The 23,416-nt window shown below is 41.0% G+C and overlaps 1 protein-coding gene across 3 annotated transcripts in view; it reads left to right on the forward strand.

Moving 5' to 3' along the window:
* The window catches only part of TXNRD1 (thioredoxin reductase 1), a 61,165-nt gene extending 39,213 nt beyond the window's left edge, over positions 1-21,952 (forward strand). For all 3 annotated transcript variants that reach the window (XM_082349916.1, XM_082349915.1, XM_082349914.1), the window contains 4 exons: positions 2,709-2,816; positions 8,290-8,385; positions 11,666-11,800; positions 21,164-21,952. In XM_082349916.1, coding sequence (XP_082206042.1) covers positions 2,709-2,816; positions 8,290-8,385; positions 11,666-11,800; positions 21,164-21,226 — 402 coding nt within the window. In that variant the 3' untranslated portion in view covers positions 21,227-21,952. The remainder of the gene's footprint in view (positions 1-2,708; positions 2,817-8,289; positions 8,386-11,665; positions 11,801-21,163) is intronic.
* The last annotated feature ends 1,464 nt before the right edge of the window (positions 21,953-23,416 follow it).

A 23,416-nucleotide genomic window follows, 5' to 3' on the forward strand; every position in this document is an offset into this window, starting at 1 on the left:
TCTTAAGATTTTCTTTTTATCACTGTTTTTTAGCATTTTGATCATTGCATGTTTTGGCATTCTGCTGGTGGTATGTAGAGATTTGGGGTTTATCTGTTTGTAGTTTTCATCAAATTTGGAAATTTTTTAGCCATTCAATTAATTTTTCTGCTTTCCCCCTCAGCCTCACATTAATGAATGTTGGTTCCCTCAATGGGTCTCTAATGCTCTGTTCATGTTTTTTCTCCCTGTTTCTGTGCTTTATTTTTTTAGAGAGCCTATTGCAATGTCTTCAAGTCCACTGATCTTTTGTTTTGCACTGTCTTGGGATATAAATCCCATTCTGTGTAGTTTGCATTTCCAGCAGTTTCTGTCATCTCTACGAGTTTTACTTATTTAAAATATATTTTCCTTTTCTCTCCTCAGCAGATTCCTGTTTTTCTCTAGTTTCTTGAGTCTACAGAACACATTTTATATAGCTCCTTTTTTTTTTTTTTTAACTATTTATTTATCTTTGGCTGTGTTGGGTCCCCGCCGCTGTGCGCAGGCTCCCTCTAGTGCAGCGAGCGGGGGCTGCTCTTCGTTGCGGCACGCGGGCTTCTCATTGCGGTGGCTTCTGTTGTTGCGGAGCACGGGCTCTAGGTGCATGGGCTTCAGTAATTCCTGCACGTGCGCTCAGTAGCCGTGGCTCACGGACTCTAGAGCACAGGCTCAGTAGCTGTGGCACACAGGCTCAGCTGCTCCATGGCATGTGGGATCCTCCCGGACCAGGGATCAAACCCGTGTCCCCTGAATTGGCAGGCAGGCTCCCAACCACCGCGCCACCAGGGAAGTCCCTATAATAGCTCTTTTAATGTCTTCTGTTAATCCCCTTATCTCTTTTGCAATGTCTGTTTCTTTTGATTGATTTTCCTCTTGGTATTAGTTTGTGTGTTCTTGCTCATTTGCATGTCGTGTTACTTTGGATGGATGCGCACTTTGTGCATTTTACACTGTTGGGGGCTGGGTTTTGTTGAATTCCTTTATATAGTGTTGGACTTTGTTCTGGTGGCCCGTTATGTTACAAAGGATTAATTTTATCCTTGTGTAGCTTGCTTCTCAGCTTTTTTAGGGTTTGTCAACAGCAGCCTTTCATTTAGGCCCAATTTAGTTCCACTACTCAGTTGTTACCCTTCCAAGGACCCTGCCCCGTTTGTCTTACTACGAACTCTTTCTCTACTCTGGCCTGTGGGAACAGAAACTGATTCCCGTCCTGTAAGAGCTCTGGTCATTTGGGGGCTCACTGATTTCCAGTGGTTCTTTCCTCACCCTTGAGTGCTTTCCTCTGGCATCCATTTACAGATCAGTACTCAGCCCAAATCTCAGGAGGCCCTCTCTGCAGATCTTAAGTTCTCTTTGTGCAGCTCCACCCACTTTGGTGTTCTGCCCTGCAGCTTCGGGCCACATTGGCTTCCCTGAACTTGGATCTCTGTCTCCATAACTCAGAAAGACCCTGCACTCTGTTCCCTCTCTTTGCACCAAGCCCTGGAAACTGCTCTGGGCAGGAGAGTAGAGCAATCGCTGGTCTCACCTCATTTGTTTCCCTTCTCACAGGGACCACAGTGCTGCACACCCTACCAGCCAGTGTCTTAAAAAGTATTTCATATTTGTCCCGTTTTTTAGTTGTTTAAAACAGGAAGTAAACCTGGTCCATTATGGCTGTAAGTGGATGTCTGCCTTTACTTTTGAATCGGAATTCCAAGGATTTGTGCTCTGTTTAGAGAAAAAAGACTATATATGCTATTTCTAGAGGGAGGCACATTTAAAAAATTTCACCCTACTCTGTTAGAGAGGGAGAGTTGTATTTTTCATATTTTAAGTGCTTACCTTAAATTTAGGCTTGACCTCTATGTCCAAATGTGACTGGGTAGGTTTTTACCAAATAACATTGGTAAACATATTTGGCACGTATATAATTACATTTTTCACAATTCACATCAACATATCAAAGGCTCTGAGGAATCTGATAGTTGAGAAACCTGTTTATTTGCTTAATAAAGCATTTTACAAACTTGTTTGACTTCAGAACCCTTCCGTCATCTATGCCTATTAAAATGTGCTTTGGAAATACTGTCATAATCATGAACTTTTTTGTTGCTGTGGTCTTCATTACCATTTTAATGGCTGCATAAGATTGCATGGAAAATAAGTACTACAGAATCACTTCCTTATTTGCATTTTAAAGCCACTCCAATATTGCCACTATTGATGAGAACTGCGGCATTGCTCAATTAATGCATGTGGCTTTTGCTATATATTAAATTATTATTATAGATTTCTAAAAGTGGTGTTATTGGGCCAAAAATTATTAAATGTTTTTACGGCTCTTGATTTCTATTGCCTGATTGATTTTCCAATAAAGTCTGTTAACTTCTGCCACTAATAATAGGAGACTTTCAGCACTGGGTGCACTGGTGTTGTTTTTGGCTGCTTTATTTAAGGGAGAGAAAGTATGTCCTTGTAATATCTGTTGGTAGATGGGTGGAGAAGCCATGCAAATCGTTTGTTCATGACTAGTATTAACAGACTTTAAACCTCTGCTGAAATTTTATCACATCAGTTAATGGTTGTCAGCATAGTAGGTTTTTATTAGTCTGCTTTCCTCTCCTAAATTTGAACCTTTTTGAAGTATATGCTCTTTTGAGTTATAATTCCTTCTGTCATAACTCTTTACCTCCATTTTGAAACAGTGTGACTATGAAAATGTTCCAACGACCATTTTCACTCCTTTGGAATATGGTGCTTGTGGTCTTTCTGAAGAGAAAGCTGTGGAGAAATTCGGGGAAGAAAATATTGAGGTAAGTTCTACTCTTTACTACTACTTTTCCCCCCAAAATTTAAAATAACTTTCAGCATACCGAGAAATTGAAAAATAGCCCAAAGAATTTCTGTATACCCATTATCCAGATTCATGTATTATTAACACTTTGCCCATTTGTTTTATACTTTTTTGCATGTTCTCTTCCTCTGTCTTTGTGCATCTGTGTGTATTTCTTTTTCCTGAACCATTTGAGAGTAAGTTGAGTGCCCCTTTACCCCTGAATACTTTAATGTGTATTTCCTATGAACTAGGACATTTTCCTGTATAACCACACAGTGGTTACTGTTTTTTAGACAATGTAATGTTGATACAATACTTTTATCTGACCTGCCTTCCATTTATCAGTTTTATCAGTTGACCCAGTAATACTTAGTTCTACTTTTTAAAACCACTTTTACTGGTTTCTTTTTATTATTTATATGGTTAAAAATACAAGGAAGGAAACTAAAAAGTACCTACATTTCTACTGTCTTACTAACTTTTTTTTTCTACCATTACCCTCTAATTTATACTAACTTTGCCAGTCACCTTTTATCCTGTATATAGTCAAGGAAAATGCACACGAAATAACTACTTTTATATATACAAATAATGCTGCACAAAGGGTCTGCTGTTTTAAATCACTTGGGAAAAAAGTTTCCAGTAAAAACTTCTAAAAGACCAGATTTGTGAATCAGAGTAAATTTTGTAATATAAAAGTCTATTTTAAATTTCTTAATCTTTTCTTTATTATATGCTTTAGTAGTAGCAGGTAATATCAGTCTATCAGTAACACATTATTAACACTTCTTTTCTTGATGAATTGGTAGATTGGGATTGACATATTACACTAATACGTATTAAATGGATAACTAATAAGCACCTGCTGTATAGGGCTTCCCTGATGGCGCAGTGGTTGAGAATCTGCCTGCCAATGCAGGGGACACGGGTTCGAGCCCTGGTCTGGGAAGATCCCACATGCCGCGGAGCAACTAGGCCCGTGAGCCACAACTACTGAGCCTGCGCGTCTGGAGCTTGTGCTCCGCAACAAGAGAGGCCGCGACAGTGAGAGGCCCACGCACTGCGATGAAGAGTGGCCCCCGCTCGCCGCAACTAGAGAAAGCCCTCGCACAGAAACAAACACCCAACACAGCCAAAAATAAATAAATAAATAAAGAAGCTTTCATTAAAAAAAAAAAAAAAGAACCTGCTGTATAAAAAAATTAAAAACATAGATGCAAAATGAACATAGATGCAAAAATCCTCAACAAAACACTAGCAAACAGTATCCAACAACACATTAAAAGGATCATACACCACAATCAAGTGGGATATATCCCAGGGATGCAAGGATTCTTCAGTATACGCAAATCAATCAATGTGATACACCGTATTAACAAATTGAAGAATAAAAACCATATGATCATCTCAATAGATGCAGAAAAAGCTTTTGACAAAACTCAACACCCATTTATGATAAAAACTCTCCAGAAAGTGGGCATAGAGGGAACCTACCTCAACATAATAAAGACCATGTACGACAAACCCACAGCAAACATTATTCTCAATGGTGAAAAACTGGAAGCATTTCCTCTAAGATCAGGAATGAGACAAGGATGTCCACTCTCACCACTATTATTCAACATAGTTTTGGAAGTCCTAGCCATGGCAATCAGAGAAGAAAAAGAAATAAAAGGAATACAAATTGGAAAAGAAGAAGTAAAACTCACTGTTTGCAGATGACATGATATTATACATAGGGAATCCTAAAGATGCCACCAGAAAACTACTAGAGCTAATCAATGAATTTGGTAAAGTTGCAGGATAAAAAATGCAGAGAAATCTCTTGCATTCCTATACAATAATGATGAAAAATCTGAAAGAGAAATTAAGGAAACACTCCCATTTACCACTCAACAAAAAGAATAAAATACCTAGGAATAAACCTACCTAGGGAGACAAAAGACCTGTATGCAGAAAACTGTAAGACACTGATGAAACAAATTAAAGATGATACCAACAAGTGGAGAGATATACCATGTTCTTGGATTGGAAGAATTAATATTGTGAAAATGACTATACTACCCAAAGCAATCTACAGATTCAATGCAATCCCTATCAAATTACCAATGGCATTTTTTACGGAACTAGAACAAATCATCTTAAAATTTGTATGGAGACACAAAAGACCCCAAATAGCCAAAGCAGTCTTGAGGGAAAAAAAAACGGAGCTGGAGGAATCAGACTCCCTGACTTCAGACTATACTACAAAGAATCAAGACAATATGGTACTGGCACAAAAACAGAAACACAGATCAATGGAACAAGATAGGAAAGCCCAGAGATAAACCCACGCACCTATGGTCCAACTAATCTATGACAAAGGAGGCAAAGATATACAATGGAGAAAAGACAGTCTCTTCAATAAGTGGTGCTGGGAAAACTGGACAGCTACATGTAAAAGAATGAAATTAGAATACTCCCTAACACCATACACAAAAATAAACTCAAAATGGATTCGAGACCTAAATGTAAGACCGGACACTATAAAACTCTTAGAGGAAAACATAGGAAGAACACTCTTTGACATAATCACAGCAAGATCTTTTTTGATCCACCTCCTAGAGTAATGGAAATAAAAACAAAAATAAACAAATGGGACCTAATGAAACTTCAAAGCTTTTGCACAGCAAAGGAAACCATAAACAAGACGAAAAGACAACCCTCAGAATGGGAAAAAATATTTGCAAACGAATCAACAGACAAAGGATTAATCTCCAAAATATATAAACAGCTCATTCAGCTCAATATTAAAGAAACAAACAACCCAATGCAAAAATGGGCAGAAGACCTAAATAGACATTTCTCCAAAGAAGACATACAGATGGCCAAGAAGCACATGAAAAGATGCTCAACATCACTAATTATTAGAGAAATGCAAATCAAAACTACAATGAGGTATCACCTCACACCAGTTAGAATGGGCATCATCAGAAAATCTACAAACAACAAATGCTGGAGAGGGTGTGGAGAAAAGGGAACCCTCTTGCACTGTTGGTGGGAATGTAAGTTGATACAGCCACTATGGAGAACAGTATGGAGGTTCCTTAAAAAACTAAAAATAGATTTACCATATGATCCAGCAATCCCACTACTGGGCGTATACCCAGAGAGAACCATAATTCAAAAAGACACATGCACCCCAATGTTCATTGCTGTGCTATTTACAATAGCCAGGTCATGGAAGCAACCTAAATGCCCATCGACAGACAAATGGATAAAGAAGAGGTGGTACATATATACAATGGAATATTACTCAGCCATAAAAAGGAACAAAATTGAGTCATTTGTTAAGACGTGGATGGATCTAGAGACTGTCATACAGAGTGAAGTAAGTCAGAAAGAGAAAAACAAATATCGTATATTAACGCATGTATGTGGAACCTAGAAAAATGGTACAGATGAGCCGGTTTGCAGGACAGAAGTTGAGACACAGATGTAGAGAACAGACATATGGACACCAAGGGGAGAAAACTGCGGTGGGGTGGGGATGGTGGTGTGCTGAATTGGGCGATTGGGATTGACATGTATACACTGATGTGTATAAAACTGATGACTAATAAGAACCTGGAGTATAAAAAAACAAACAAAAAAAATTCAAAAATTCAAAAAAAAAAATATTATCCTAAAGCCAACGTGCTTTGGAAGGCAATCCTTCTTCTTATCATTTTTTTTTTTTTTAATAAAATCACACGTTGCATTCTAAAATTAGGAAAGTTAGTTTTTGGATTGAAAAATAATAAAATGATATAATTTGTTATGTTCATCTTTTCCATTAGGAATGCTAAACATGAGTTGACTGTATTAAATAGGAGCTTTCTACATGTGACAGCCAAACCTCTTTCTGATTTTCAGCCTAAAATATCAAATTTTCACTTGTTTGCCTGTCTGTAATATTTCTAGATATTGTGTCTATTAGTGATTGTACAGTGAATGAAAGTATTGTTATCAAGTGAAATTTAAAACTATATATAAAAAAAACAAAAACACACTTCATTTCTGATTGTAAAAAATAGTATATCCTCATAGGAAATTTGAAAAATTAGGAAAATATGAAAACAGAAATTTAAATTCATGAAAAGGTAACTGCTATTAATATTTTTGCATATTCTAATTTCTAAGTATTTATATGTTATATATTGTGCGTGTGTATAATTTTGTGTAGGTATATATATTTTAGTTTAAGCATGATTAAGTTATGTGCAGTTTTCTGTCGTACTTTATAGTTAATGTTAAGTCACAAGCAATTTCCCTCTAAAAACACCGCTTTTAAAAATGGCTTGTGCAATATTTCCTTTTAGGGGTACTGTACGGTAACTTGGTAAGCCTTTCTTTTATTAGATTACAGTTTTTCACTGTTATAAATAGAATTTTGAATCTCTTTGCTACTCATTGTCTGTTACTCTGATTTTTTGCTGAGGATAGATTGTTATCAGAAGGTATTTAAATTTTAAGGTTCTTAATACATATATTCTGTATTTCTTCACAGATAATCTTTGGCATTCGTTTTATTAGAATTTGCATTTTTTTTTTATTATAAAAACAATGCATTTGAGTTGAAATCTTGTGAAATGCAAGGGAAATAGGAAACAGTTACTCATAGGCTTATGTTTACAACGCAGCAGTTGTTAGCCTTTGGGGGTAATTGCTTTAATCAATTTTTTCTGGGTGTAATTGTTGCAGTACTACACATTCAGTATTGTAACCCACATTTAAAAAAAAATCACATCATATTACAAGATGAAAGAATGTTATATAATGTTTACATAATCAGTACTTTTTAAAAGGTCCTGCCAACCATATGTGTTTTGAATTGAGGCTAGCAGTTGGAGGAGGAAAAAATCCCTTTAGTCATCCAAGACTTAAGTTTATGAAATATCAGTAAGGATGTCTGTTTGTCCTTCTATCTACCATCTTCCCTCCCTCCTTCCTTCTCTCCTTCAGTACTTTTGGTGAATAATTTCAGAGGAGAAAATGTTTTTGGAGGTATTAAGTAAGAACTAGATAATTGCTATAATTGTTCCTGGCACCTTACTTGTTTCTTGCCCAAAGTTGTCATTCCTATGAGGTAGCTAGATGGTGTTTTTTTGTTTTGTTTTTTTCCTAATGCAAGACAGCAAGTAATTACATGGCTTCTTTCTCTCATTTGTTTGCTCTTGTTGTTGTTACATGAGGTTGAAATGTAATTAAATGTAATTAAGGGATGAGCTTATAGCAAAAGGGCTTGTCAACTATGAGTTTAAAGTTATTTACCTTCTGACCAGGTTCCTATGTATTCCATGAATTTTATTGTTTAATGAAAGTCTAATAATTAAACATTAAAGAGCCTCCACCGTCTTCACACCACAACTCATGTTTGACAGACATACTTCTTAAGATGATGGGTCTAAATTGTGCTTCCCTCTTCTTAGGTTTTCCATAGTTACTTTTGGCCATTGGAATGGACGATTCCATCAAGAGATAACAACAAATGTTATGCAAAAATAGTCTGCAATATCAAAGACAGTGTAAGTGCTAATCTTATTTACTCCTTTCTACTAATTTTTCACATGGTACACACATTGCATTCCTTTAGTGTTCAACCTGTAGGTCTCCTGTTGGGACATTATCCCAGGGCGAGGCCCATGATGACACTGCTTGACTCCCCTCTGCAGTGGATGTAGTGGGCAGGCAGTCAGAACTTTCTGGAGGAAGGAACCAGAGGGACAACTTGAGAACTGCTTGTGTTTATTAGAGGGGACCAATGAAGCCATCGACTGTCTACAAATAATGACAAAACAAAAAAGAACAGTAATAACCCAAGTTTGTATCCTATGTATCACCATTCAAAGATATTACATAATTACTGACTATATTCCCCACACTGTACATTTCATACTGGTGACTGATTTATTTTGTAACTGGAAGTTTGTACCTCCTGATATCCCTCACCTATGTGGATTGAATCTTTATGAGAATTGGTATTTTTAACTTAGCTGAGATCTTACTTTTAAAAAAAGTGTCCCCAGTAAAACTATAAACAGTGCTAAAGAATCCATGTGTTAAAAGGCTAATAAACTCATTTTCTTATCTTGGGATTTGAGTATAATTAACTGATATATCCTGTTTAGAAACTGCCACTGTACACAGTAGCACAGTTGCAGATAGCTTTTTGTAGAACCCAAGGTTCTAGGAAAACCTGGATCCTCTACAAAAAAGATCATCATAGATGCATTTAAAAAATGGACATACTAGGATAACCTCTAACAAGCTATACAGAGTTGACATAGAGAACAATTTCATGTAGAGTTTTATCTTTTTAGACATAAGTTTTAAAAAAGTCATTTGTATGAGTATACATTAGATACCATGCTACTGTAGAAGAGAAAGGAGAAAAGGAGAAAATGTCAGACGTTCTCATTGGCAGCCTCATGTCTAGCAAGAGATACTTCATTTGCACAAGGCAATCAATGAAACCTCAAAAGTTTCTTTCACACCAAGCAAGTCTTTAATTTTAACTGTATCCAGTTGTTTTGTCCTTTTTTTTTTTGAACTGCCATGTCATTTTTTATATAATGGCATTTTTTTATATAATGTGAAAAATAATAGCATTTTTTATATAATGGCATATTATTTTTTAATAATGGAATTTTTTATATAATGTGAAAAATAATTTTCATTACCGGTAAACTCACCTTAATTAAAATGACTGAGGCGATAAATAGGATGACATTGTTGTCAGTTATTTTCATTAAAAAAGATAGTATTAGAAGAGACGAATACTTGTCATTGCTCTTTTGTCATGAGCCGTCTCGTACAAAAGCTTGCTTCTGGAACTTGACCATCCTTGGGGCTTGCTTTATTTATTTTGAGTCGGTCACTTCACACCACCTAAATGTGCTTGGTTTTAGATAATACTTGCTTACCAGGCTTTTATGCCTTTTGTGTGCTACTCTTTTTTTACACGAAATATTTAAAATTTACAGAAAGGGATGGGGAATGTACCTACCATCCAGACTCAAATGAATATTAACATTTTGGTGTATTTGCTTCAGAGCTTTTCTCTTATCAGAGATAAACCATCACAGAGGCAGTTTATAATAGCCTATATGTAATTGAACACTTGAAATGTGCCAGGGACTACTTAATGGTCCACATGTATGAACTTATTTAATCCTTACATAACCCTATGAGGTATGTGCTATTGTTATCCGCATTCATAGACAAGGAAACTGAAGCGTGGAAGTTAAGTAGTTGTGCCAGGGTACTTACTAGTTAATGGCAGAGCTGGAATTCAGTCCCAGGCAACGTAGAATCCATGCTGTTAACCACTAGCTGGTGCCGGTGCTGTCTTTCATATTCTTTCTTGATCCTCTACCCCTCACTCCTTCCCTACTCCAGAGGCAGCACAGTCCTCAAGTTGGACTCTCTCACCTGTTCATATTTTTATATGTTTGCTGCCTATTACTTACCATAAATGTTATACAATGTGGTTTAAAGAAGAGTGGTATCCTCAGCTAACTAGAAGCCTGCACTTTTTTTTTTTTTTTTGAATCTCAGTTTGAGATTTATCCATATTATTACATGTAAATCTAGCATATTTTAAGAGCCTAGTATATTTTGTGCTTTATTTATCCATATACACAACCCCTGACTGTCGGGATGAATAATGTAAGAGTCTAACATGGAATGTATCACATACAGAATGCCCTTCCTGTTTGTTTCCAGGAGCACTGCACCTTAGATAAGGCTCTGCACCTCACCGCCTGAGCTACCTGGTCTGTTGTGAGGGTGCTGGACTGGATGCAGTAGCCCCGAGCTGGCTCGGAAAGTCTGTGCAGTAGAACGCAACAGGCTTGCTTCCCTGCTCTTGGCAGAGGTAGCCTGAGTTTGGGATTTAGAATTTATCCAAAGTAATTCCCAGAGTTGCCAAATATTTTTTTTCCTTGCTTTCATTCATAGAGATTGACAAATATCATATGATATTGCTTATATGTGGAAGCTAAAAAAAAGGGTACAAATGAACTTATTTACAGAACAGAAATAGAGTCACAGATGTAGAAAAAAACAAACTTGTGGTTACCAGGGGGTAAGGGGGTGGTGATAAACTGGGAGATTGGGATTGACGTAATACACGCTACTATATGTAAAATAGATAACTAATAAGGACCTACTGTATAGCACAGGGAACTCTACTCAATACTCTGTAATGGCCTATATGGGAAAAGAATCTAGAAAAGTGCATATATGTATATGCATAACTGATTCACTTTGCTGTACACGTGAAACTAATATAACGTTGTAAACCACTATACTCCAATAAAAAATTTTTTTAAAAAATGTTTTCACATTGGAAGGATCTTAAGTCTGTGCTATCTACCCCCAAAACTTTAGTGTAAATGATTTTTTAATTTGAATGATTGCTCTTAAATGTTTCAGCTACCACAGGTCGTTTATCTGGAGCTTTGAGACAATCAGATAGAGGAGATGAGGGCACAATGGAGCAGCCCTTTGAAAACATTTTCCAGAACATATTGGTGCTTATGGGGTTGCACACATTTTTGCTTTTCTTGTTTTTCCTCATCATCATCCATGGCCGATTCCTGTCTTTTCCTTCTTGCTTGATGTCACCACACACTCTGTATTGGCCCATGTTGGAGTATCTTCAGCCTAGACAGCTTTTAGCAGCAAGCATTAGTATAAGCCTTGGCCATTTCTGAATGGGGGTTTTAGATTAGACTGGGGAAATATTCCAGTCTGTTAAGCGGGGGGAAAGCCGCATAATTGTATTACTTTTTTGTACCTTAGGAACGTGTTGTGGGCTTCCACATACTGGGTCCAAATGCTGGAGAAGTTACCCAGGGCTTCGCAGCAGCTCTCAAGTGCGGGCTGACCAAAGACCAGCTGGACGGCACCATCGGAATCCACCCCGTCTGCGCAGAGGTGGGTCGCTACGTTTTAAAGGCTCTGTTTCAAAGTGACCGTCACCTGGCTTACAGGGGGCAGATCTAGGACTCTGCAGCTAGTGTTCTTTCTAATGTACTCGAGCTACTTTTACCTCTTTAGAGCTTATTAGTGATGGAGAATATCTCAAAAGGAAGCCTTGTCTCTAGAAATGATTTTTTCTCTTTCATGTGTTTTTCATTCCTGGTAACCGGATAGTACCGTCATGCTAAATGGTAAAAATGGTGAGAGTGCTTTATAGAGATGTGCCTCAAATCTTTTATTTATCATGTGTCCTAAATTATTTTCATGGCAGTCAGCTAATAATGCCGTTCGTACCCAGAAAGAGCATCAATCCTAGTTATCCCTGAGCTACCTGGAGGCTAAATGATGTCTACCTTGTGAGCTTTTGACATCGAAGAATGAGAATGAAAGTGAGGCTTGTAAAAGATCAAGCAAATGGCAGTAGAACTGGAAATTGACCAGTGTGGGTCTCTGGGTGTCAGTGTTTCTTCATGCCTGTCAGTGCTCATTCCTAGAGTCGAATATTGTGATACCACTAAGTAGGGCCTGGAAACCAAAAAAGCGTCTAGCTGGAGAACTTGGAGGTGGGGAGAGGTTATCTCATAAAGAGGCTTAGGTGTACGGAGCTGAGAATTGCAGCCTGGAAAAATGTTCTCATTTCCTTTTTCTTTGCCTTTTCCCTGAGTAGGGATAGTGTCTTCCTCTGTATTAATATGCACCTGTTTAGTGGTATTATTCATAGAAAACTTTGTGTGTGTGTTGTTTTGTTCTGTGTTTCTGTTCTGTGTGGGTTTTTTTTTCTTTTTTTTGAAAACTGTTGTTCTTGTGAAGGAAAACTAAATTTCAAAAATTATAAATAAAAATTGAAAAGAGAATAGATTTTAAAAGCTCTTAAAGAACAGGCAGTATGTCTTTTATTCAGTGTAATGACTGAGACTGTCTAGGGAAGGAGCCAATTAACTTAATTTTTTTTTTTTTTCAAGAACACTTAGTGTGTTAGTTTCCTGGGGCTGATGTAACAAACCACCACAAACTGGCATTTGAAGACAACAGAAATCTATTCTCTCAGAGTTTTGGAGGCTAGAGTCTGAAATGAGGGTGTCAGCAGGGCTGTGCTCCCTTCAAAGGCGCTCTAGAGAGGATGCCTTCTTTGCCGCTTCAGCTTCTGGGGTTGCCGACAAGCCTTGACATTTCTTGGCTTGTAGATGCATCACTCCCGTCTCTGCCTCCGCTTTTCAAGTGATCTTATCTCCTGTGTATCTAGGCCAAATTTCCCTCCTATTGTAAGGATAATTAGTCACTGGATTAGGGCCCACGCAGATCCAGCATGATTTCATTTTAACTTGGTTACATCTGCAAAGACCCTGTTTCCAAATAAGGTCATGTGCACAGTACCAGGGCTTAGGACTTGAACATCTTTCTGGGAGACTTAATTCAACCCACGACAGTGAGTATATTTAAAAGTCTAAGATACTTAAGAATAACAACAGTCATCTCCAACAGGGATAAAGACGTAACTTCCCAACTTGGTTATGCGAGTGTCTAATTTTTTAATCTGAATTCGGTTTTCAGTGGGCTGGTTGAAAAGGCTGACGTGTGCTTGCCTCCTGCCGCCTCACTTGGTTGTGTTGTATCGTGTCGTGTCGTGTTGTGTTGTGACCCAGCAGCAGTGAGAGCGCGGCAGCATCTTCGCAGGATGACTGCCAGCTGGGCAGAGAGGTGCAGTGAAGAGGCAGGTGTCCTCCTGAAGCCCGGGCCCGCAGGGAGATCAGCCAAAGGCCTGCTCCCGCAGTACACCTGGCACCATGGGAACCCTTTTTAAGTCTTGATGTTTGCCACTGTGCCTCTCCACCTGTTGGTTCTCTTATGACGTTGAAGCTCAGAGGTGAATGTTCTACTCCTCTGATAGGGCTTTTTTCTTTTCCTTTTTTCCAAGCTGGCGGCTGATTAACGAGATGAAAACCCTGGATGCTATTTTGTCACTCCCTGAGCACATCTGTTGTGCAGCCATGTGCCAGGCACTGGGGAGCAGCAAGGATTTAGGATGTGAGTCAGAGCAGGGAGGCGGGTGAGGGAAGTGCCAGTGACAGTCCAGTGTGACGAGTCCTGGGGTCAGGGCTCGTGTCAAGTGGGGTTTGGGACAGGTTGCGGGGTGGTCCTTGCCTAAGAGGAAGAGAATGCATTGGTGTTAGTCAGTCAAGAGGGAACACCAAATAAGAGAACTCTGTGGGAGAGATCATGGCTTATTCAGGGACCTGAAAGGCCCTCAGTACTGCTGTAGCTTGAAGAGCTCAGAGAGGGGTAAAAAAAATAATAATAAAATTAGGCTGGAGAAGTAGGTAGGAAGGTCATGGCCTCAAAAACCAAGGCAGGATATTTCGACTTTATCCGGGGGCCATTGCAGTTCAGCTGAGAGAGGTTTAAAGCTGGGTCGGGGTTGGGGGGTGGGGGGAACGTGATCAGACACCTTACTGAGAGAAATTCCTCCGGCTGCGCTGTGGGGAGAGGTCCCCCGAGGCACGTCTGGAGGCGGGTGGGGGCAGGGCCCTGAACCGGGGTCGTGGCAGCGTGTGTCAGAAGACACGGTCCAGGCGAGAGGGAATAGGAGATGGAGTTGATCTCACTAGCCCACTGTTTGGAAATGGGAAGAACTGGGGGTGGTTCACATTTGCGGCTTGCAGTAGGGAGCGGTCGCGGCTTGCAGTAGGGAGCGGTCGGCTTGCAGTAGGGAGCGGTCGCGGCTTGCAGTAGGGAGCGGTCGCGGCTTGCAGTAGGGAGCGGTCGGCTTGCAGTAGGGAGCGGTCGCGGCTTGCAGTAGGGAGCGGTCGCGGCTTGCAGTCGGGAGCAGCCGTAGAAAGAGCAGCTTCCCGGGGAATCCCACTGCGGAAGCGCCGAGGTTCCTGAGGGCTTACTGACTGTCAGGACCCTGCCCTCCGCGTGCTGACTCACTTATTAGTCCTTACAGGAACCCCACGGGGCGGGTGGCAGGAGTGCCTCCATTTGACACCCAAGGGAATTGAGGACAGAGCGGTTGAGTGACCTGGCAGCTTGGAAGTGGCAGAACTGAGATCCAAACTCAGGCTGGCTGGCTTCCGAGGCACCACGCAGGGCAGACGATGCACTGCACACCTTCCCACAGCATTTGACGTGGAGATGCTGTAACTCACAGGGCCAGTGGGCCGTGCTGTGCGGAAAGTGTCTAGGGGAGTCCCTGGCATTCGGCAGATACTCAGTAACTGCATGTGTTAGCTGGTTTTCCCCAGGGTATTTCATTACAGAAGATGTGGCTTGACTAAAAAGTCATCATTACTGTATTCTGGGGAGAGGGGAGTTGGAGGAAGGAGGTATATTTCGAGAAAGCTGCTCTGGTGATTTCTTTTACCTCTGGTTTTGAGCAACTTGCTTAGAAACTAGATTTTGAAAAACCAAACACTTGTGACAAAATCCTGACTGTGGAAATCTTTCTTAAAGCTTCTTGATTGAGGGAAAGTAAAATTTGATCAGTAGGGGATTTTTAGGGACACTCTTGCTAAATGCTGAGTTCTGGCTGGCATAGTATGTAATTGGATTTGCTATTGGACCCACTGGTTGTTTTTTCTGTTTGTTTTTTAGCAAACAGCCATGTGCTGTAGAGGAGTGCCACTCAAAATGCAGTCCACAGAATGTTTGTTACTAGTCCATAATGAGGTCAGGATGGAAATGAAGAAAAAGGTTTAGAAACTTAAAGGGTAATTTGACAGTATCTAATATAATAGAAAATTGGGGTTGTAATTTTACATGCCTTTTAAAAGTTTGTTTCCTAATAATTTTTATCAAACTCCACAAATGTCAGTCCATTGGATGGATTAGAAACAGTAATAATTTGAAAATTGCTCCTGGGCATTGCTTTCAAGTGTTTAGAACTAGCCCGGCTCCCGTGCCAGCTGTGGGTGGTTTGCAGAATGATTCATTGAATGAACTCTTCTGTACCATTTCGATAAAATAACCTGGGCAGTTGCACAACCTTTGGCTCTCAGAAGTAATTGCTTACAAAAGTTGATGAATTCCTCAGTTGGAGGCTTTGCTTTTTGGAGCAAAATAGTTTCCAAAGGGTTTCCTTCTGGAATTGCTGGAGGAGGAGGAGACACTACTCTTGTTTTGACTGAAGGCCCCTTGGTGTCAGTACGAGAGGGGGTCTTAAGGCCTGGAGCGTCAGTGATGGCACAAGCGTTATTCAGTGTGAGGACGGTGTGGTGATAATTTATTCTGGACATCTGAGTAGTAATAGTTGAATAGGAAACTGATTACACATCATTTTGAGTAATAATTTCAACTTAAGTTTATTTGTAGAGAAAAAAAAATGGCTCAAGAAGAAGGAGCATCAGAGAGAGGACCCTGTGAAATGTCTTAAAATGACTTTTAGTGCCAGACATCAGAAGTTTTGTTTTATTAATAGTCAGCATAATCACAGTCTTCAGTGAAGGGAGTCTTGTGAGGCTGGGAGGTGTTGGCCAGATAAGAAATGTGTGAGGTACATGCCTACCGCATTTGCCCTTTTGTGAGTGTTCTTTGTGCTGGGATCGAAAAGCTGCCTCTGCTCATTTTTTTAAAATGTATTTTTATGAAAATTCTAAAGCAGCTCTGCACGTATAAAATCTGTGTAAGAATTGACCCCATCAGTTTTTCCGTTTAGACTAACCAACAACAGCAGTTCGGCTTCCCCCATCTCTTTAACATTAGCATGTTTTCCAGTATAAGAAAAATAGATAAGAGCTCTTTTTTTTTTAAATATCTTTATTGGCGCATAATTGCTTTACAATGTTGTTAGTTTCTGCTGTGCAACAAAATGAATCAGCTATATGCATACATATATCCCCATATCCCCTCCCTCTTGAGCCTCCCTCCCTATCCCACCCCTCTAGGTGGTCACAAAGCACCGAGCTGATCTCCCTGTGCTATGCAGCTGCTTCCCACTAGCCATCCATTTTACATTTGGTAACATATGTATGTCCACGCCACTCTCTCACTTCGTCCCAGCTTCCCCTTCCCCCGCCTCGCCCCCGTGTCCTCGTGTCCTCGAGTCCGTTCTCTATGTCTGTGTCTTTATTCCTGCCCTGCCACTAGGTTCATCAGTAACTTGATTCCATATATGTGCGTTAGCATACGGTTATTTGTTTTTCTCTTTCTGACTTACTTCACTCTGTATGACAGACTCTAGGTCCATCCACCTCATTACAAATAACTCAATTTCGTTCCTTTTTATGGCTGAGTAATATTCCATAGTATGTATGTGCCACATCTTTATCCATTCATCTGTCTATGAACATTTAGGTTGCTTCCATGTCCTGGCTATTGGTAAGAGCTCTTTTTTCCCCCCTTAATTTGTTTCCATTTTTGATGGGTTTAGTTTTTTAACCACATGTCCTACAAGTTCTATTTCTAAATGAATTCCTGAGAAATAAAACATAAGCTTGCAAATTCACAAGCCTGGAATTTGCTTTAATGTATTCCCTGTCTCATTATTTTTCTTCCTTTATAAAAATTGGAAAGAGAGCATGTTTGATGGTATTTTAAATTGCCCGTGATACCATCATCCGAACATAGCTATTTTCATTATCGCATATTATCTTTCTGTCCTCATCCACAGTCACACATTTTTTTGTTTTTTTAGTCACACATTTTTTAAACAAAGGAGTTGTATTGCTTTTCAAAAAAGAATTGTACTAGTTTACAGTGTCATCAGCGTTGAATTTGAGTGCTAATGAAAATGTTGCAAAATTCAGTGTAACTTTTTCTTTAGTAAGTATGAAAGATAACTATTACAAGGATTTCCACATATCTTTATTAATAAGGATGAACCTTTTGTTGTTATAATTACTGTTTTTTTGGATGCGAGTTGTTCACACATTTTTCTTCTGGGTTCATACTTTAAATGTTTTACTAGCCATTATTACTTGGGTCTGACTTTTTTGAGGTGCTGCTGATATATAGGAAGACAAAAGGCTTTGTTGCTGCTTTTAAGGCTAAAATAGACCACGGGTTTTTCTCAGTCTTGTTCCTCCTTTACACAAAAGTATTTTCCCCTTTTATTCACAAGTATTTTTGATGCTGATTCCTGTTGCTTTGACCTATATAAGTCAAAGTGGCCTCGATTTCTTGTGCTCTTTCCTCTTTGTATTAAAAGTCAGGAGACCAGTTGTTTCTCAGGAATCAGAGAATGCAGCTGACCAGAAAGCGTGTCCAGGTGTGCTGACAGTGGTACAAGCACTTGATGAGTCTCGCTTCCACTGGGCTCTCTCCCACATCAGCCATGGCCTCCTGTCTCAGTATGACACTTACTCAGTGGTTCTCAAAGGTCGGTCTGGGTTAGAGTAGGACAAATGGACTCTGCAGAATCTTACTAGAGTTACCTTTCGTCTTACTTGGTGTGACCGAAAAGATTTGGATTGAAATCTTAATTGTATTCAGTAGCCAAATAAGTTTCTAAGTTTAATTGATTTTACACCAAGTCCTTTTATGTCTTCATGCCTGGGCAGTAGAGATGATCAGTTTGGGTGGCGATTTTCTTTGGGGTTTTTTGGCCTGTAAAAACAGAGGTTTATTCCTTGTTGGGTGCTAAGGTCATCACGGAGCAGCTGCAGCTCAGCTCCAATTCCATCATCACTCCAGGGCCCAGCTGATGGGGCAGCCTCTCCTGGGGGCACAGCTGGCTGAATGGCAGAGGGACAGGAGGCATAGGAAAAGCACCTTGGTGCCCGAGGCTTCTGTTCAGGAGTGATGCTTCCCACTTCCACGTGTGTCCTTGGCCAGAGCAAGCCCCGGCCCCCCATGTCCGTGTCCAGTAGGGCGGGAATGTATAATGTGCGGTCCACACAGTGTCATCACAGGGAGGTGAAGGCACCATATGTTTTGGAAACTAACAAAAATCTCACAGTTCAGTCAGGGTTAACATGAAGAGGGATCAGATTTGACAGAAAAGAAGCAAAATATCTAAGACTTATTAATTGATGATACATCAGCAGTAATGGAAATAGAGGAATTAAGGGTCAATTCTAGATGCGTGGCACGTGGCCTGGTCAATCAAGTAGTGGCGCTGCCATTCACCGGGAGCCATCTGCCTAAAAGGGAGTAGTTGCCTGAATGAGACCATGACGAAAGCATCTAAAGGGGAGAGAGCTGAGGAAGGACCCCTAGGGCCATGCTGCCTGGCCTTGTTCATGCACGTGCACGTGTGGACGGTGGCATTGTTTGGGCAGCACACTGGAATAAGCAGATCAGGCACCTGGTTCTGCAGCCCACCTGCCCTGGGGCTCTGACCACCCTAAGGGCTGGGGGAAATCAGTGTTTTAGGGACGTCCCTGGTGGCACGGTGGTTAAGAATCCGCCTGCAGGGGACATGGGTTCAAGCCCTGGTCCGGGGGGAAGATCCCACATGCGGCGGAGCAACTAAGCCCATGTGCCGAAACTACTGAGCCTGTGCTCTAGAGCCCGTGAGCCACAACTACTGAGCCTGCGTGCCTGGAGCCCGTGCTGCGCAACAAGAGAAGCCACCGCAATGAGAAGCCTGTGCAACGAAGAGTAGCTCCCACTCGCCACAACTAGAGAAAGCCCGCGTGCAGCAACCAAGACCCAATGCAGCCAAAAATAAATAAATAAATAAATTTATTTAAAAAAAAAAAATCAGTGTTTCAGCAGCACACCTCTAAGCCATGGCTGAGGAATAGCCACAAAAGAAGGAAACAGGAAAGAGTGCTTTCACAGAAACAAAAAGAAAGAATTGTTAGAAGGTCAGTGAGATCGACAACAAGAAATGCTCCAGAGAGGCTGAGAAATGAAAGCGGCAAGGTGTCCTCTGGATTTGGCAATTTAGAGAGTTACTGTTACAGATAGACTGTAGGAGAGCTGCAGGTTTCCTGTTTGGGGAAACTACAAAGTTAAGCAACCAATGGTTAGTTTACCATGCAGTGGGCTTCTAGGCTTTGGACTTTGCGTTAAATTCTCAGTGCGTTGCCTACACTGGTGTTCCTGAAGAAGTTCTAATCTGTGGTCTTTAGGCAACCTGCATTAGAATCACTTGGGACTCTTGCTAAAAATGAGATTCCTGGGCCCCACCCTAGACCTGCCAAATTAGAATCCGTAATTTCCGTGTATTTTAATCAGCGTGAACAGGCTTTAAGGTTTGAGAGGCCTTGTTTTTTTTGTATGGGCAATCCTGAGTAGTAGCAAATCAAAGCCACCTAAAGATCTTAGGCTCTAAGTCCACAAGGACCAATGTTTCAAGGATGTGAAACCAGGAGAACTTGTCAGTCACTGCAAATGAGAGCATCAGTTGGTCAGGCACTTTGGAAGTCTAGCCAAGTCAGAGTTGCACCTGCCCTCCCACCCAGCAATTGTACCTCTAGCTCCAGGCACAGGGAGATGTACCAGAATGTCACAGCACATTGCAGATAGCATATTGGTTATAGCTTGAGTGGCCAGCAAAAGGAGCCTGGGTATGTAATTTGTAATATACTCACTATTTGAGTAATTGAATATTATAGTACAGGGATCCCCAACCCCTGGGCATGGCCTGTTAGGAACCAGGCCACACAGCAGGAGGTGAGCGAGGGACGCTTCATCTCCCACTCCCCATCGCTTGCATTACTCCCTGAACCATCACCCCCTTCCTGCCCGCCCCGCTCCATCCATGGAAAAATTGTCTTCCACGAAACCGGTCCCTGGTGCCGAAACGGTTGGGGACCACTACTATAGTATATATACTATACTCTAATATGATGTCGTATACTATAGTAATTGAATACTCTTCAGTGAGAAGTGGAAGAATTAGAGCTATCTGTGTCCATATGCATGAATAATAGAAATAAAGTATTGAGCCAAGAAAGCAGGTAGCAGAAGAGGATGTATATACCATCTTGCCATTTGCATATTAAGTTTTTAAAAACCTGCAAAAGAAAAGCACCAGTCGGGGCAGGGAGGGAGAAAGTTATCAGGAAGGGGATACACATGGGGCTCGAACCATGTGTTATGAAGCTCCCTGAGTTGGGTGGGCACAACGGTGTTTGTGATAGTACACTTCACTTCTTTCTATGTGTCCAGAATATTTCATGGTATATTTCTTTTAGAGAACTGATAAACAACCAGGGTATTATTTTAATCACCCTCATGCAAATAAGTGCTTTATTAGATATAAGCTACATTTTTTTCTCTTTCACCTTGGTTTTGAAATGCTTACCTTGGTCATATTACATCTCTGTTGTAAGTAGTCACCCAAGTCATTCTTAGTCCCGTGGTGTTACCTGAGCTGCGCCCAGTTAACTTCTGCGCCGGTGTCCGAGTCTCATGCTGTCTCCTCCCCTGCAGGTATTCACGACACTGTCGGTGACCAAGCGCTCGGGGGGAAACATCCTCCAGACCGGTTGCTGAGGTTAAGCCCCAGTGTGGGTGCTGCTGCCAGGACTCCAAACCACTGACGTATTTCTTGCCCAAGTCCAAGGCGAAGTTTGTGGAAGGCTCTCGGGCTTCAGCAGCCACGTGTCCTGTGCTTATAGCCCCGAGGCCCCCTTGGATCTCATGGGCCGGAGGTGACGTGTGGGTGGCAGGCAGCATCGCACTGGGGTCAGCATGACGCACTCGAAACTGACTTTCGGCAGAGCTTCGCAGAGGGGCGTCCATGAAGTCACCAGCCTCAAGCCCGCGCGGTGGGTGGTGATGGAACCGTCGAAGCAGTTTTTGCATGGCCTTTCCTTTGTAGGTTTTCTTATTCTCACTGTCAACCTTTCTCATGTTGGTTATTTTTTTCTTTTTTTCTCCGCCGTGTTAGTGAAAGTAGAGATGATAGCAGACAGTTTTTATCCAAAAGCAAGTCGTGGCCACCGTGTGCAAATAAGGCGGCTCGTTGCTGGGACGGCACGCTGTGGCTCCTAGGCTTGTCCCGGGGAGAGAGCGTCTCCCCAAAACAAGTGGTCACCACTGGCCAGGTGTGCTCCCAGGCACTATACCACCGATGATGAAATGGCTACCTGGCCAGCCTGTTGGAGGAATGTTCCACTGCAGGGAACTTGGTCGTACAGCGTGATCTCCACTGTTCTTCATCATGGAGGCAGATGCACAGCTGAAATGGGGAAAAACAATAAATGTCTTTATTTAGTCCGTTGTGTGCTGGTCTGAGTGAGCTGAGATCTTTTGCAATGGGAAACATTTAGCGCTTGTTTAAGACTTTTGGGGGGGTAGCTTTTGTTTTAAGCTAAAATCACAAAATACTACAGCTTTATTTTTCATGTGTGTTATGCATCTATCCCTTCCTAAGAACTACATTCATGGGAAAAATAAGTCTTTCCACACTTAACAATTTAACTCTTGTGGTAATTACTTTTTTAAAGAAAGCTGTTAATATCATAATTTATTATGTTTGAACACAGGTGGATGTGAAGGATTTTCATGTAAAAACCACATGGTTTTGGCTTTTTCTGTTGACTGTACTTGGTGGAATTTGGGCAGAAGTGTTTCTGCTCCATTAGCGTTCCAACTCGTATTATCACAAAGAGGTATTAACCCTACAGTTACAGATGTCTGGCTAAATGTACTGACGACGGATCTTATTTAGGCCGTTTTCCCACTACAGAAGTTGGATTTTAAACATGTTGTGGACGTCAGACCTCCCACCAGCAGTTCTTATAGCTCCTTTTTCGTTTCCTCCCCTCTGTGTGTGTTTCTCGGCTACAGCACTGAATGGTTGATTGAAAGTACGTTTCTCGGTCACCTCAGGGAACTCAGCATCTGCCCAGCATTTAGTCAGCAGATCCCCTAACCCTGTCTGCCTCACAGCCCTGCCTCACCCTCCGTCCCATCTGGTTGTGTGGAGACAATGGGAAAAGGAAAAGAGGAGAGGGGAATTGAGACAGCCGACTGTGTTCAGTTTTCTTTATTTATTTAAAAATTTTTTTTTTCTCATTTGTTTTTTTCTCCAAGTCTGCCAATCTCTGAAATTAGAACGTAGGCAGTACGGGGTGATCATGCCTAATCATGTTGTGATTCTGTCTTCTTTGTGGAATAGAATGTTCTGCCCCCACGAGAAGGATTCCACTTTATAGACTTGTCTGTGTAATTGCCCAGTGTATCAGAACTCATATTAAATTCCATGTATTTTTGTTATAAATCTTCTGAAAAGAAACAATGTGAAACCTTAAAAGCTGTTAATATCCACCCTGTGTGGCTTCTTGTTGAATGGTGGTCTTGGGATTGTTCAACTGAGAGCCCAGTGGACTTCAGGGCTCCTGTTGGCGATGGTGGGCACTAGGTGCTGAGTAAGTTTCATCGGTGCTGTGCTGCGGGGCTGGTTGGTGTGCTGAGGCTCACATTTTAGCCGTGTTGGCATTCCAGATCCATTTTCAGCTTATCCCCACTTGATCTGTCAATCTTAGTTTTTAAGGTGGCAAAACTGCCCCACCTGACAGCAGCACTGTGCGGGTGCATGAGCCTTCCTTTCTCTCTGAACTGGATCAGTAAGTGTTTACATTGATGTTTATTGTCATGCTCAGGTTATTCACTCATATGCACTTAATTTTCTTAACGCATCAGTTGTTGAGCAGAAACTCCTATCTTGTGGTAATCCTT

Source organism: Balaenoptera borealis (genome assembly GCF_965194805.1).
Source record: "Balaenoptera borealis genome assembly, chromosome: 13".
Classification (NCBI taxonomy): Eukaryota; Metazoa; Chordata; class Mammalia; order Artiodactyla; family Balaenopteridae; genus Balaenoptera; species Balaenoptera borealis.